The 17,462-nt window shown below is 37.0% G+C and overlaps 1 protein-coding gene across 3 annotated transcripts in view; it reads right to left on the reverse strand.

The window, feature by feature from the left end:
- Window positions 1-17,462, reverse strand: part of PLEKHH2 (pleckstrin homology, MyTH4 and FERM domain containing H2) — a 56,792-nt gene that overhangs the window by 13,163 nt on the left and 26,167 nt on the right. For all 3 annotated transcript variants that reach the window (XM_076334452.1, XM_076334451.1, XM_076334450.1), the window contains exons 8-20: window positions 15,193-16,181; window positions 14,105-14,180; window positions 13,545-13,639; window positions 12,773-12,917; window positions 10,422-10,558; window positions 9,229-9,339; window positions 8,888-8,974; window positions 8,203-8,361; window positions 7,433-7,513; window positions 4,231-4,410; window positions 3,297-3,405; window positions 3,081-3,193; window positions 634-813 (exon numbers count right to left, since the gene is read on the reverse strand). In XM_076334452.1, coding sequence (XP_076190567.1) covers window positions 634-813; window positions 3,081-3,193; window positions 3,297-3,405; window positions 4,231-4,410; window positions 7,433-7,513; window positions 8,203-8,361; window positions 8,888-8,974; window positions 9,229-9,339; window positions 10,422-10,558; window positions 12,773-12,917; window positions 13,545-13,639; window positions 14,105-14,180; window positions 15,193-16,181 — 2,462 coding nt within the window. The remainder of the gene's footprint in view (window positions 1-633; window positions 814-3,080; window positions 3,194-3,296; window positions 3,406-4,230; window positions 4,411-7,432; window positions 7,514-8,202; window positions 8,362-8,887; window positions 8,975-9,228; window positions 9,340-10,421; window positions 10,559-12,772; window positions 12,918-13,544; window positions 13,640-14,104; window positions 14,181-15,192; window positions 16,182-17,462) is intronic.

The raw sequence follows: 17,462 nt of genomic DNA on the forward strand, positions 1-17,462 counted from the left end.
CTATAGTTCCAGTTCTGTTAATTCTACATAAACTATAAGTATTAGCTTTCCTTTCAATTTCAGTTCATTTAATTGTTACATATTTGGATACCAGTGAATAGCTGGCAATGGACAAAAGTGAAGAATTTTAAGTATGTATTTATAATCTAGCACGCAGGGTGCATGCAGAACAGCATGACATACAAGAGGTGACATCTATCTGAAACCCTGAGCGTATCTGAGATTCTACAACATGGCACTACAGCTTTTCTTCACACTCATGCTATAGAGACATCTGCCATGTGGTTTAGCCCACCAGGCTTCTTGATGCAGCACCTCTCTTAGGAAAGATGCAGTAAAAGAGAATTAGGTTCTATACATGATGTCTTACTTAACACCTTACTTGAAGATAGCCCATTGTATGTCCAGCCTTTAAAAACAGCACAGGCACAGATATACCCTGTCATAGATATAAGTACTTTGATGGAGGATAGCATCAGCTCTGTTTCAGGAAGACACAGTAGTAGTAAGATGTTATTTAAGGTTTTTATCTGATTATAAGTAAGCAAATGCTACAGAAGTGTGGAGCCCCTTTACCACTCTCAACAGTCTGTGCTGTTGAAATTGATACCATTAAAATAAATACTGGGTTACCTGTATCGGTCCTGCCTGGTTTTGTGGATGTCGACGTCTAGTCTGTTTAATAAGCTGACAACAGATCTCATTTTGAAGTTCAGGATGTGTGAGGCAGATCTGCAAAGCACTTTGGGCCAAAGATACATGGTAATCAATGGCAGGAGAGTCAACTGCAGCATTTATAAACAACTGGCAGGTCTAGATATAAAATAATAAACAAGTGAGTTTACATACAAAAAGCTCCAGCAAATCTTTTAGATGTTCTGTGTAACAAAAGTGTGCTATAATTGAGGTCACAATTAGTCAGTTTACCAGTAGACTAAGGAAACCCTGCTGGCCCTGCAAAAAGTGGTGAAAAGGGGCGAGAATGGATGAAAAGCTTATACAGAGAGACTTAAGATAAAAATACCTCTTAAAAAACATGATTTTCACTCCCTATCTAATGGAGTGAGCTCTAGCAGGAGTTCCAACAGTTGTGGTGATAGGCAGGTTTAAGGACATGCTGAACATAGCTTGTCCCTCTACAGGACTTTAAAATGTGAGGTGTACAGCTCTCAACGGCAGCCGGTGTAAAATGCCTGTGCAAGTAGAGAGCACAACATGGCAGAATATACAAAGATAAGAAAACCGTAACTCAGAGCCATTTGTTTTACGTCTTGGCTTTCACTGGTATTTTTACTGTGGGTAAGTATAACCTTTCCTATCCCCAGTACTGTCTTAGGAAAGCCAGGTGTTAAGCATTTGTTGTGCTGTATTAGAAGAAAGCTTACGTATCAATCATTGCATTTACTCTATGTAATAGTTGATGAATTTTCAAGGTATATCAGCAAAATACAAGAAATGGATGGAAGCCCAATCTATTTCTAGTCTATCTGAAAATATGTGGATGCACAGGACTAATTTTTGTCAGCAGTGGAATAACTGAAACATGACTTGATCAGTTTCTAAATCAATTCCCTACCTGACTTAAACTGATTTATACAAAGTTTCAATAAGGTCATACAAGTCATCTCTTATTTATTTATTTTAGGCAAGTGTCTGTGATTTCAATTAAGTCTGAAATATATTTCAGAAAGTGATTTCTAAATAGATATATATTTATTTTTATCAGAGAAGTACATTCCCTTTTAAATTTGCACGCTGCAGGATTGCAGAAAATAAGATGGATGTACTTCTTTAAAGTGCTTTAAACATTTCAGAGAAACAAGCTGGAAAGTATGCCTACAAGTGGCTGTGACTGAATGTATGGTGCTTGTCTTGAATTCCTTTCTAGATCCGAACCATTACATTAAAAATCTCCAGATAGTTGATGCTTCAGGGAATTTGGTCTTTAGACTTGTATAAGTTCTGTGGCAAAAGTTCATTTATGCAAGCTCCATGCCTTCCAACTTGTAATTTTTTTCACAACATACAGAAAAAGGAACAGCAAGATTTTATTTTGTCTCTGAAATAGACTTTATAGCCTGGCTGTTAGTTAACATTCAGGAGTAGTTTTACCTGGGTGAGGGCAGGAGAGAGGAGGAAGAAGGTTAATGGCATTGCAGCATATGCCCTCTCGTAGATATCAACCACCTATCTGGCCTTTCACTGGGAAAGATACAAGGTCTTACTGGCATACAAAAATTCTCAAGAAACTAGCTGCAGCAGCAGTTATGAACCATTACGTGTCTCTTAATCATCAAGCCTTTTCCCTACTACTGGGAGATAGCCATATGTGTATTTTTAAAGGTGCATGAAAATCTTTAAAAGTGAATTAAAAAAAGTGTTGTGAAATACTTTCAATAATTTTACTCTGTAATATTTTCTGTATTTGTATTACTAGAGTACCTAATCAGTCTTTTAAGAATAGCTACTTTATATGAAGAAAAGATTTTATTAAAAAGAGCAGTAGAATCTCTGCCTTCTATCTCAATTTGAAATAATTCATGACTTGCTTAAACTTAAACTTCATTTTGTTTTTCTTCTGATTTTTAAAATGTCTTCTAACTGATTTAAATATATCTACAACAAAACTTTTGCCTACTATTTGTTCTTCCTGAAATCGAATTAAAAAAATAGAATTTCAGATACAGTTCTCTGAATACAGAGATCCATCCATGCTGTTAGGTTCTCTGGGGCTTAGGAACTTCATGATTAAATTATTATCATCCATGATGGCCGTGGATTTTTCTACTAACTTGCACTTTATCAATAACCTCAGTAGAAAGGCCAAAAGTTGAAGCCTAAACTGCTCCCTCACAGCTAAAAGTGATCGCTTTACATTGGAAGTGATACTCTTTGGTGAGATAATATGGGACATTCTGCTACTGTCCATTAGTTACCTCCACTAAAGATAAGAGTAAACTTCTCTCTTCTTTTTCCTTATCTGTTGAACACCTCTAGTAAGCCAACCAATAGCCATTCTTTAGCTAAGACTTAAAATAGTTTAAGTCAGTTAATAAAAAAGGCATCTGCTATGGTTTTACCTTAAATAATTTAATTGCTTCAGTTTGCAAGGCTTCTGATGGCAATGTTGTAAGAGGGGAAGCTATTCCTTCTTTGCTGTGGCAAAGGGTAGGATGTCTCCAAATCTGAGAAGCTAAACAGATAAAATATGTAGGTTTTGCAATTAATTCCGTTCATAAGTACATTCAGTAAATAAGTATTAGAAGATAAGTATGTTGAAACAAAACCTAACTTACTGGTATCGCCTTCCATATTTAATAATTTGCAAATAAGTTGTTCAAACTCAGATCCAACATTTACACTGGTACTTCCAGCTGCAACTGTCAGATGATAAAGCCACGTGTCCTAAAGCAGAAAAACACACAGCAGCTCACTCATTCCGTGTTGGAAAGAGCTGCTCCATCAAGATTTTCCTCTCAACCTGAAATACTGCCATACGCTCCATATGTTGCCATATGCTGAAGCCCAAAGGAGTTTGCCTTTGTTTGAATACACCTGTATTCATGGTCTCTATGTTACAAATATTAAGCAAGGAAGATTGGACGGGGCTCTCTTCAGAAGTCTTTTACCCACAGAAATCATGGCTAATTATCAGGGCGTTCTTCCTTTCCTCTTCAGAAAGCTAACGTAAGTGTCTTTTTATCACTGCCAGATCCTGCTAACCTGAGGATAAGACCAGAAAGCAAAACGAAGTCTACAAGATTACTTGAGAACAATGAAGCAATAATAATAAAAATGGTTTTAACCATACCTCTCATTTCTCCTTCACTTCGGCAGGGCAGCCTTCCCTACTGTTAGTCTTATCAGTGAAAATGGGCAAGAGTATTCCAAAACCTCTCAGGAAGGTCTGCTACAGGTCTGCTTACAAGTTAATATAATGTGAGCAAAATTCTCCAATTACAGCATATTTGATATTCTGCACCATCTCCTTATGTAGGCAAGCCTGCATATTTTCATCTATTTTAAAAAGGATTACCTATGATAGCATTGGTTTGCAGACAAACTCTGATCGATGTTAATGAAGCAGGACCTTCTCCTTGCTTATTATATCAAACTACAAGCCATATGACTTGTAGGTCCCCCTCCTCCTCCTCTTTAAGAAATATTCATATCACAGCACCATACTCATAGACGTGTTACTGAAACTCAATAAAAAAGTCCTTTTATTACCTTCTCATGCTTGGATCCTATAAGAAGATAAGTGGGTCCTTGATCTTTGGGGTGGATAACAACAGTGTAATGTGTTGATAATAAACTGCGACCGCTAGCCTCATAATCTTCATCAGAATCGCATGATCTATCAACTTCTTCAACCTTCGCCTCAAAAAGCTTGATTTGACCAAGAGGAAACTAAAAGTAAATATCAGAAGTGGTGAGAGAGCAAATACTTGCGTCAGTGCACCCTAATTTTATATTTCTTATTCTACAAATAGAAAGAAAAACATGAACCACCGTCAAATACCCATTTGTATTTATTCATTTTCAGTCCTGCCAAGGAATGTTAGATAAGCCAGCTGTTGCAGACGGCAGCAGGAGAATTGTATGTGCCAAAGTCTGAAAGTGAGATTTTTAAAAATTCTTTTCCAGGTCTGCTTCTGTACCCAGTTAATGCAATAAATGTCTGTTAGGGCGAGAGAAGTAATTCTTCAGAGTCTCCACACCTGGTTCCATGTAAAACCTCCCTTGGTGAAGCCTAGAATAATCTTGTAATTTCAAAGACAGCAGTGTAGTGTTGACTTATCTATTTTGTTCATGCTATAAATTCACAAGGTAATTTTTTTGTGCGGTAGACCTTCTCAGTTGGTTTCATTCTTCAGTCTGATAGATCACAGTACTTGAGTCTTAAGTTTTATATGTAGTTATTATCATTTATCAGGAAGTATTTTATATGAAAAGCCATTCAAAAGGAAATTTTCACAGAAGTAATTATTTCATAGTCATCATCAACAGGAAGGCACAACGAACACAAATACAGCATGCTATTGTTTCTGTATTGTTTGTGATGTCTAGCAATGCTTAGTGATTCAGCAGAAAGAGAGGGACATTTCCCTTTAGTAGAAGGATGGTTGGGCACTACAGTAACTAGCATTTTATTTGTGCCACATTCAAGTGTAAGCCTGAAGTTGTCTTGAAATATCAACAACAGTGAAAAGTATATGAGGCTGACTCTTAGCTTCTCAATAATACTGTTTAAAAATTGAAAATACGATACTGGAGAGTAGCTGGCAAGTTTGACTCAATCTAGGGTGGGTTTCTTGAATAGTGATTTGATAAAGCGAACACTTAATAATATAATCATTTTGAAGAAAACATCACACAGTGGTGGCTCTTTATTCCAGTGCTCTCACTAGAAAGGTTTAAAGATGCACGTGGTGATTTGTATTTTCTGTGGTGCTTCTGAAGTATTCAACTTTTTGAACAAGATAAGATTCTGAGAATCAAGAGATGTCATTTCATATACAAATAGTCAAGACTGATTTATTCACTAAGTTTAACTAAAACACAGTTGGCTGATTTTTTAATTTGAATTCCATTTTGAAAGGAGGTCACTTAAACGGACTCCATTACTGTATTAACCACTGCAGATGGTGTAATTTGTTTCCGCACAGTCGCATTCAGCTACAGCAAACATGTTTTTAATTAGCAAATTGTTGAACATTAGAAATGAACTAGCTTTGGAAAACTTTTCATACCTATTCTGCTTACAAAAGCTAAATTCTTATTCTATTACAAGCTAGCAAATTAGTTTAAATTTGCTTTAAAAGGGCAGCAAAACTTGTTCCAAATGTGAGGGAAATATTCACAAGAATCCAGCAAACTTCTTAGATGCTTCTAAAGGTGTGCTAAAACCCAAAAATCTTCAGTGGTAAAAATGTGTAAATTCAGATACTTTAAACATAGAGATTTCTTCATAGGAGAAAATGCAAGTTAATTTTAATGTCTCTGTAAGATGAGCTAGAGATTAATACTCTAGTCATTTGATTCTCCAGCCCTGTATTACACCTTTAAAGAGTAATTAAAATAAAATGTTTTGATGGATAGTTATTACTATCTTACTCATAGAGTTCTAGAAATAAGGTTTAGTTGAATATTTAAAAAATGGCTAAAAAAGGAAAGGATAACAAAGGGAATAACTAGCTTTATACAGAAACTACAAATTACTGGATCCAGTACGATTATTTGGCTAGATCAGAAGTAATAAATGAGATTTTCTGATTTTTTTTTAACTGTTATGGGTTATAATGGCTCAGTGGACTGTTACCATTTTGTTAAGTGTCAGCAGTCTTACTAGAGTTAAGTAATAAGGGTATGAATCAAATATTCATAACCTCAGTGGTATTAACAAGAATTCTTGTAGATGTTTCCAAAATCTTGTTCCTGACCTACCTCCATGAAAAAGATGTTTCTTCATGACAAAATGCAATGCCTTGGGAGCCAAAGGACAGGTAAAAAGTATGACTGGGAGGTGTCCTTTGTCCTGTCTCTGTATGTAAATATGACTGGAAATATTAGAACTGACAATATTCAGAAGTGTGGGTAAAGAACTAAAGGTCAGGCCCAATGTGGAAGAGTCAGGTCTTGCTCCTTCTTAGCTCCTTGTGTCCTACAGGGTATGGGATGTTGGGAAGTTAACTTAAAGCTAATTGGATCCCCTTTCTTCCTTTTCTTTCTCAAACAGTATTTTCCCTAGGTTTCAGAAGTAATTTTCTCTTCCCTTTCTCTTGCCATCCTCCATCTCCATTTCTGTGCACCTCATCAGTTGTAGACAGTCAGCTCCTTTTCCATAATTCTGATGGGGAGCGGGAAAAGATCCCCTCCACAGACACACATCTGCAAAGCAGCAAACTGCATCCTGCTGGCCTTTTTTTTTTTTTCTTCCCCTTTCTTGCAGCACTGTGGAGGCACACTGACATACCGCAGAACAGGATTTGGAAGTCGATTGAGGGATAAAAAGAACATTTAATTTCTTGAAACTTGCAGTCGCTGCCCACTGCAAACATACATTAGAAAGGGTCAGCTTCCAGAAGTAAATGACAGCCAGCTCTTTTCTGATGAGTCTCACGCCTGTCAGAACGGGAGACCTGAACTGTCAGCAAATCAGCGTCCCCCTTCGGCTAGGCTTAAGAAGATGCAGAATATGTATCATGTCCCCCACAGGAGAAGGAGACCAAGGGGTGTGCCCTGGATTACTGTCTATTAGATAGGAACCTTCCAAGTTGACAATCCGTGAAGTCTAAATGTTTGGTAATCAAGATAAAATGGGCTTATACTACCCGGGCCAATTGTACCTTAATAAAGCTGTAACTTATTGTTTAAAGTCTACTTCAGTATGTTATCTTCCATTCTCTGAGGAAACAAGTAAGGGACCTACCTTGTCTTCTTGATTACGGAAATAATACAGAATTTTTCCAACTAGGGTACACCAAACTCTTTTGGAATATCCATGTTTCACCTGAAATTACAGTACATTAGGAACAAGTACAGCCAGAGAAATACAGACTACATTTCACCATCTCTGAACTTTGATGATGTTGGGAATAAATACCTTGGCTCCAATTCCTTTCCACATTACTAGACAAAGAATTAAAACTGCATAAGTCTATTAAGGGCATAAGAATTAAAGCATTAGATGCTGGTCCAAAGCCCAGTACAGCCAATGTGAGTTTTTCATTTGTCTTTGAATCTGGCCTAAGGTAATGGAAGCTGAGGAAATGAAAGAGAAAAATCCTTTTATACAGTATTTTTATTTTCTTGAAATAATCTGTCCCAGTGAATAATACTGAAAAAGAGAGCACTCCACTGCAATAAGTTAGGTCAGTTAGCTACTGAGACTTCTGCATATGTCAAAGTACCATGCTGAACTAGAATACCACTGAAGTGCAAATGGAGAACTCAACACGGGAACTAATGAATTAAAAAGACAAAAAGAAAAACCAAATCAAATCAAACCACCAGAATAAAAATATTGCCCAAAGTAGGTGAGTTGGTAGTCCTTCTGGATTCTTCACATTGTAAAGTACTGGGAAGCGAACACGTCTGTTTTGCTTGTATTTATTTTATTGCAGAGCCATTTTCATCTAGATACTATTCTTAAGAAATACGGAATAAAGCAGCAGTTTGGGGGAAGAAAAGTGTTCCTACCTTTGTAAGTAATCCTTTCATGGTTGGCTTGATTTCAGGCTGTATGAAAAGTGGACTGGCAGCCTGTATTTTAAGAACATTCTGTAGTACTTTGATCCATTCTTCCAAGATGTTGGGAGAATCTGCAGTCAAGTAGTATGTTCGTTTTTCTGTGGTCAGCTACGTAGTAACAGAAGAGCCTTGAGCTTTAAGAACATTATACATTCAACCCCACAGTGTGGGGGTTGTAACATATAGTACCCAGTGTAGTTCCACAACTTTAGGGGCTTTTATTTTTCCCAAATCACTTTTCATTAATGAAACATTCAGTGGCCAGGCAGAGCAGACAGACCCATGCCTTGTACAGCTTCATCTGCAAAGTTCCAGACAGCAGAGTTGAGAAAACTCGATTTATCTCCTTTCAAACAAACTTCTCTCAACCCTAATGGGTGGCCCTAAGACAGTATACTCTATTTATATCTCATATGTGACAATCTGACCTTTGTAGCAATGCAAACAAGACTACGTGTACTCCTTTCTATAGTTTCTGTAGCTGAAATGATCCTTTGGTTTCAAACGAAAGGGCACTGATTAATTCCAAGTCCACACTTGGACTTCCAGTCCAATAGGGACTGGAACCAGGGGTCGGTTTTGGGGATGGGAGGAAATAAATACCCGCTGAAACACAGACGAGAAAAGCAGGCACCTGAATTGTTTGTTTTCCATCGCCCCTTTCAATGTGGCTAGATGCATTTAGCTCAATCTGACCTTGAGGTTTTCGAATGACATCACTCTGTATGGAAAGAATGGAAAAAGAGTATTCTAAATCTACCAACAAATAGCACTAAATAATTACAGAACTCATTTAAACATTAATCGTGATAAATACTTCCTAGTTAGACATTGACTACCTTGTACACCTCTTGAGGAACTGAGTCATGAATAACAGCTCAAACACCAGGAATGCGTTTCTTTTCCTTCTAGCAGCCCTAGATTCTCAGTAAAAACAATCGAATATTAAACAGCAAATAAGGTACATGTACTTACTGGAGATTTGTAGTACAGTAATTCGCCTCCTTTAAGCACAAACCACCGTCGTTTCCAGGTCTTTACTTTACCACCCATTTTTAACAGATATCCAGATTTTTCCAAAGGTTCCTGATTATTTAGAAGTTAGATAAAAAGTAGTTAGGTACACATATATACCTATACCCCTCAGAGATATGTATAAATACACACACAGAGAGATATTTTAATGACTTAAAAGCATGCTAAATAATAATTACAGTATGAGACTTTTAGTCCAATAAAAAAGTTTTTACAAGCATCAATTAAGACAAATGCCATGCATGTGGGATAACTAATTAATATCCCTACTTACAGTTATAGTACATGAAGGAGAGTAAGTGATTTGCCCAGAACTATACAAAAGAATGAAGACTATGATTCCTGATTTTACTTTCTGATTATTTAAACAAGGAACAAAATGAATACAATGTAAATGTATATTTTTCCCAACTTCAGGGCCTAACCTGCAGACCAGATATAGAGCAGCGTAATTCAGAGCTCCACACAGACATACTTTTAGTGTGTACACTAAACAGTTCACAGTTTTGCTCGGTGAAGAAAGCTTAAAATAAATTATCTTCATCATCAGGCAGTCAATCCACTTGTATATTAAGACACTAACTACTAATACAGGCCATTAAAAAACTCCTGGAGACAGACCAATACCCCATAATGGTTTGGTTTCTTTGACCTGCCCTTGCATGTTGCTCTACTTATCACTTCTCTGATGTGTAAAGTTTTCCCTGTATGAAGAAACTATAGAAACGTATTACTGCACATAGATTCTACTGATGCCTCCGACTCCTTCAGTGGAATGCTGAATTTCCTTGAATATTCAAATAATAATTTTAAGCTGATTTTAGTATTTCATATGCAATCTGATACCAGATCTGGTTCCAAGAAAGGAAAATCTTAAGTGCTTTGAATTGTCTTCTGGAGTTGCCTACCTATTTCCGTTCATTATATAGAAAGCTCAGAATTATCCTCCACTTTCCTTCAATCATTTTAGTCTTACAGGGCTAACTTATTGTTGGTATATTTTGCTATTTCTGCTCGTAAGGCAGTCTGTGAGCCAGCAAGACTGAATATAGAGATTTGGTAGCAGTCTTTGAACAGAAATACACACACAGCACCACAGGTACACTTCTTCTTCACAGAACTTCAGTGCTCACATTTTTTCCATTATCACTAGATGAGGAAGAGGTCTTAGGAAGTTTCTGCTCTGGCTCTGAATAGTCTGTATCTACTGAATATGCATCTGGAGGAATAGCATAGTCACTTTCTGAGGTCACGGAAGACAGAGACACCCCTGTGTTAAAAGAAGAAAGATGTTTCTTTGTATTTTATTACATTAGAAACAAATGAGATCAGAATATCCATACAGAAAGAATATCTGAGCAGGATCTGCAGGCAAACGCAAGTATCAATATAAATCCACCAGGAAGCACGCATTTTTTTAAATATCACCTATCGAACTATGAACACAGTGCTAATACCTGAATCCCATTTTCTTCATAATTAAGCAGAGTTTAAGTCACTTGTGGATTAAACAACAAATAACCATCTTCTATATATTGTCACCTTCTGTTATATTACTATATAGTAATATAATATATAATACCAGCTTTTTTAAGGAGGGAGTTAATGCCATGCATCATACTCATTCTCTAGAAAACGAATACAGGGTCTTTAATTAAACTAAGCAACTTTCCCCTTCCCCTTTCTACCATTCACTCTGGTATCTGGATTTCTCATGCAACTGCTTGTGTAACTAAGAAGCTATGCTCAAGGTCTGCTCTATGTTGAAGCTGTAGGTGACTGTCTTTATTTTGCAATTTGTATGAATTTTTATACTGAGGTTTTCTAAAAATCTGAATTCCAGATTTCAGGATTTTTTTAGTGTTTATTAGCTTTAAGCCTGAAAAAAATGCAAATTCTAGTGAAACAGCAATAAAAATTAAAACTCCTTCCTTATTCATCATAGAAATAATTATTTTCAAACATGTGAACATGTCCTTTTGTAAGGACTGGTGTTCTACTCTGAAAGGTTACTCTCCAAGACTGAAATGAAGATGCCTTGTTTCCTTTGTTTCATTAATTTCCAAACTAATTTGCCATTTTATTTAAAAAGGCAAGCTTTTCTCATTTATTGCTTTGGTAAGCCACCTGGGCTTTCAGAGGGGGTTCTTCTCTTCTCATGTAGGATCTTTAATAACAAATATGCAGCAAGCTAATTATGCGCTTAGTGAAATTTGTTACTGCCTAGATTTTTAAACAATGTGATCTCAACAAAGATACGTACATATGTGTTTTGTGGTTAAGAAAGGTTTCCATGCATGAAACAATGCAAGGACTATGAGAAGAAAGCACAAGCAAAAGGAATGGTTCCATTTTACAGACACAGATATAAACTGTAGGTGAAACCAGCTATTAAATGAGCTCATTTAGCTTTCCTGTTGTGCAAGCATGTAACATGAGATGCATCTGCAGCCACAGCACTGTTTTTTGCTCAGCAAGATGGAGCTGCTGGGAAGCAGGAACAATGGGTCCTTTTCACACCAATGTAGCAAAACTGTAACTACATCACTGGAAAAAGGACAGGACGCCAGGTCTGGCTGGCACTGGAAAACTCCTAGTGGACCAGTGGCTCTATCTACCTGCTAAAGCGTGACTGAGTGGAGCTCCTGCTAACGGGGATTTTCACATGTATAACGGAGATTACAGAGTAATGTTATTTTGCATTTCTAAAGCAATGTATAATGAAGGATCCTGACACTTGGACTCACTGGGATCTTAGATCTTAGTCTCCCTTGGTTTACCCAGTGAAGAAATACTCGCAGGGATATAACACTGATACTGTCACCCCATGAGGAAGCATTATATCTTTCAATGTTATGAAGCATATTATTTTCATTCTGCAGATGGAAAACACACAATTACCTACTGCTGTGAGACTTGCCTTCCACAAAAGACAGAACATTACTGGACTCAAGTGTTTTAACTAAGTCTTTGCACAGGACCTTGAGACAATCACTGTAAAAATGAAAGAAGTCCTTTATTGCATGAGATGACAGAACCAAATACTCTGTTGAGGGAACTTTTCCACCCGCTTTCTGATCACGTGAAACTGTTACTTTGTTTTATAAACTTGAATACATGTGGGTTTTTTTTCTGATGGCAATTACTTTTTTCTAGGTCACAGACGTCCTTGGCATGACACAGTATAGACAGAATAGAGCTTCTTGCTTTAAATTTACAAGTCACTTTTCCCTCATGACAACAGCCAGCTACTAGATTAATGCCTTAAAAAGACATCTATAATAACAGCAATAAAAAGAAAGCCATGTATCACAGTCCTTTCTCCTGCCTGAATAATAGATTTAGGCTTTGATAACTGAGATAAAAGCCTAGATTTAAGATGTCCATGCTGTTTAAGGAAGAAATCAGTTTAGAAGAAGATCCTGTAAACTGCCTAGTTTTCTAAACTTCCCAGAAGTTACTCCTTCTCACGGTTTTTGCCTACCTCGTTTCATAGCCCGAGGACTACCCGGACCACTTCTGCTTCGAGAATCAGACTCAGAAGTCCTTGAGCTGGACCGAGAGCTGTCTTCTTCCTCAGATCCTGACGACTCATCTATAAATGGGCTGCTGCTTATTTGAGTTGCTTTCTGCAGAAATTAACACAACATTCTTTGATACCTTGCATAAAGGGTATCAGTCATTTTCTTCATACCATAGCAGAGCTCTGCTGGCTTCTTAACATTCAAAGCTGTTCTTACTTGGGTTGTGAGTTTTGGCACACAAGTATCAATGTAAAACTGAATTCCCTCTGCCCTCTGTATCCTCAACCCCCCCCCACTTTAAAACAGAAACCTGGGGTAGCTCAAGGCATGGGTCTTTCCAAATCACAAAAGGCTGCCAGAAAACAAAAAATGTGATTAGTTACTGCTGGCTATCTGACCATAAACAGCTTTGGCACTGACACAAAAACATTTCTACACACATACACTTTTAATTATGGCATTGAACACCATGTGGCTCTGTTTAATAATTAACAAGCCTTTGGAAAAAATCAGCAAGAAACCTAAGAAGAACTGACCTGGGCTAGTAACATTTTATAAGCAGCAATAATTTTTTTTCCAGCTATTTGACATTTCCATTACTTCTGGGGTTCTGTGATCTCTAAACATCATCCTATGACACATTTGGCATGGTAGCATCAAATGTGAAACAGCAAGTTCCTGGATGTGAAGCCTAATGGTATTTAAAAATTTCCTTTAAACAGTAATAGTTACCCCTTTCAAAGTGGTGTAGACAGGAGTGGTCATGTTCTTATATATCAGAGATGTATATAATCCGGATATGGAGTATGAAGTTACGGAAACAGCACCTAAAAAAGCAACATATTGTATAAATGACCTTCCTAATTTACCCCTCAATTAACCGAATTCTAATGTAATTTTTTGCATTGTGTAACTGCTATAAAACGCAAACTAACTCCTGAACTGTTTTGGATGTGAGATTTATAGCTTTTTGAAATTTACAGTGGTTTTCAAGAGTATAAATAAATTGTAGTCATGACCACTAACACTTTTTAAACTGAAAGCATAATCTCCTACCTTGGTACCTGGTATAGAATCTTCAAAGTGAATTGCAAAGAAAACTGGAGTGAACAAAGTACAAATTCAGCACAAAGTCAAGAGGCAAGATCAATGATCGTCTAGGTTTTAAATAGCAGATAACTAAATCTCCCTAAAAGTATCTTAGAGGAACATGGGGCATTTGGTCCTTGCTTACAAATCACCGTAAGAAGAGAATATTTGTTCATGAGACAATGAACAGCTAATCCACTTACTTTTGTTAAGAGATTCCATGGTTAAAGCTTCAGACATCCTTAAACCAGATTTGGCTACAGCATAAATTCTGCTTTCCTATATAAGCAGAATGGATTTAATGGTAGATAATTAAAACACAACAATTACTTTTCTTCTGTTTAGCCTCCCCATAGCCTCCCAGTCTTTGTGTTAGTACAACCATGTGATGAAATGGTTGATAAAACAGTATCATCAGTAGCAGCTGAAAAATGCATCCTTCTTTTATATGCCATACCCACCATACCCATAGTCCGTTTCAACCTTTTTTCACACAATGCTTGCCCGTATAGATAACTTCTTTTTAAAAATACTGTTATCAGGGGCCAAAGAAGCTAGAGCAAGAATATTTTTAATGGAAGATTGCATGTTAAGAACAAAGAAATGCCATTATGGAGGCAACTTTTCAACAGTTTTGTGTGCCACAATAAGCAAATCTATAATGAAAAAATATGCACTAAAATATATACATAGAAAAGCTGTTACATTAACGCATTATTCATCTCTGAATCATTAATAAACCTCTGACTGTGGAACTACAGAATCAGTGAGTCTAGACACAGTTAATTTTGGATTTTGTGTAAGAAATATTAATATCTACTTTAATTCCCTGATTGATGGCTTTAAAATTTTACTTCAAAATGTGATCAATAACTTCCATAGTCTACTTCTCTTCTGTTGACTTAATTGTCTAGATTGTGAGTGGTACAGTGGTTACAGCAAAGGCACTGACACCAACACTCTTAGGCTTTGTTAGTGTTAAGATAAATAAATAAATACAGTCGCAAGCATTAACTCATTGGATATGCTCAAAAGGACATATGTAACTTAGATGTGATATGAAAAAAATTGGTCTTATCTACAAAAATAGTGACCATGTTTTTCAATGGCAGAAATGCTGTGCTTCAAATCAAACTTGCTTCTGAGTTTGTCCTCCTAGCTGCAATTAAGGTAATGTTCTGTCTTGTCACCAAAAATAGAATGAGAAAGGTAGAAGCAACAAAAATCACAGAAAAGAAGCATGAAAATGAGTTAATTTCACAAGAGGAAAAATACCTATCATTACACTTACCCAGGAAGGAAATCGATGTAATGGAGGGGTTGGAGGTTTGTTGCTAGCACCCTTTTTTGTCGTATCACAAAGTTCCTGGGCTTCAGCATTTTGTGCTTCAGTGCAGTCATAGGTAAACACTCCTTCATCACAGCTAATCTCCATTTTCTCTAAAATATCAGTATCCTCTCCATCCACCAGATCAATGTCTGTTTCCTGAGGTCTCCACGGACGTATCATGCTTATGGCATTTCTATTTCTACCAAACATTCTGTCAGAACTCAGCTGGGGCTGGCTTAGATGTTTCTTTGCTAATGCTGAATTTATACTAAACACATTAGGAGTCCGTAACTTTGGAGGTGGCAAATTTGAGGGAGAATCTGACGGCGTTGTGCATTGAGAACCTGCAGAAGTTGCTAGAATTGGGTGTTTGGGTGTCAGAGCAGGGGTTAAAATTGGACTTGGGGTATTTGCCTCACTGGATGAGGATGAATAATCTAGCCTCTGAGATTGAAATTTCTTATTCAGTTCATCTGAAGAACTATCTTGGTCTTTCTTTTTACTTGTGAAATCAGAGTTGCACTTTCCACCTGGATTGCTCTGGCCTTTTCTTTGGGACCCTTGCTGCCAGGAGTATAACTTCTTGTGCTGAGTCCTCTGAACACCAAAACTCTCTTCTTCAAATAGAGAACTACTGTCATCAGATGCTGTCAAATACATTTCACTCCCCATTCTACTGTACCTTGCGTTCTCTTCAGATGTGTGGCTTGAGAGAGTTGATGCACACCTGGATTTCAGTCCTTTATTCTCTCCTCCATCCTCGTCTGAGCTCCAGTCACTCCCGGTAGTGCAGGAGTTCTTTGACATGTCGCTGTCTATGTCTTTGGATGAACAGCTTGTTCTCACATTTTTGTTCTGCTCTGATCCAGAGGAACTTTGTTGCAATGACTTCTGACCTGTATTGCTCTCATGTGCAGGACCAGCAAAGGTGGTTTCCAGGATATCCTTCTCTAGAGGAGAAATACAATGAACATGAGAAAATTACTTTAGCAAACTTGACTGCTAAAGGATTTTGTCATCACGTTTGCAAATAGTAAGTAGGTAACCATTTCAAATGTGTAAGCACATTTAAGTTTTTTGAATACTGTAAATAATAAAACTTAAGAAAATTATTATAAATTTTTGAAGTTGCAACGATGTTTGCCAAAAAACTGTAACAGACATTACTCAAAGTTCTAGCCAAACTAAAACCAGCAAAAAATGTAAAAATGAGCATATTTTACAGTAAACCAGATATGTATAAAACAAACCAAAAAAACCCCCAAAACAAAAAAGAAAAAAAGTCTTAAGAGGGCATATAAATTTAGCTGCTTTATAAAATCTAAGGAAAATTAAAGTTTAGTAAAAGCTTGTCAGAAAAGATTTACATTAACAAACCAGGTATTCTGAGCATTTCTACAGTGTTTACATACAGAAATTTCTTCAAGCTGTTATTGTATTCCCAGTGGTGAATGCTTAAGATACACAAGAGAGGCTTATGAAAAATGCTTAGGGAAAGACACTGTATTAAAAATAGCTTTGCTTATGCTGTTCACTTTTACCTGGTTTTGCAAGACAGAGCTATAGCTTGCAGCATGTCAGTGAGGCCTATGTGCTCCCCCTGAGTTAAAACAGGTGCAAGAACTAGGACTTTTCTACACAGACACTTGGGAAAGTTAATGTTAAATAGCTGTATGAAGTTAAAGTGGATTGGATGAGCCAAAGATTTTAATTTAGTCCACATTAAAGTAATGAAGTCACAAAAGTTGATCTGCTTCCATCTAGGTTCTATTTCTTATCCTTTCCCTTGAAAAAAAATTCTTACGTCAATTTCCTCATCTATAAAAATGGAAATAGTAATACATACCCACCTTTATAATGAACTTGATGTCATACATATATACAAAATATTAATAGGATCTATTTCAGTTTCTGATTTTCTACAGACCTCAACTTGCAGTTTTGGGTACGATGATTAACTGTGGAGAAAATGCTGAAGTCATGAATAGTACTATGGGACTCAAACGAAGGACCAGAGCAACAGTCTACTTCCTGAGCTGTTCATTGCTTAAGGGAAGCAGCAAGCTGCAATGGACTTGCTAATGGCATAGCAGCACGCCAATTCACTGGCACTGCCAGACTTCAGGGCTTGTTGGGGAAATTGTATGAACTGACCAGGGAGCTTTCTCCTTCTTTGGACAGGAAACAATGGTGCAAAGACGCCTGAGACTCTCTTCTGTTTTTTCTGACCT

Source organism: Aptenodytes patagonicus, chromosome 3, assembly GCF_965638725.1.
Source record: "Aptenodytes patagonicus chromosome 3, bAptPat1.pri.cur, whole genome shotgun sequence".
Classification (NCBI taxonomy): domain Eukaryota; kingdom Metazoa; phylum Chordata; class Aves; order Sphenisciformes; family Spheniscidae; genus Aptenodytes; species Aptenodytes patagonicus.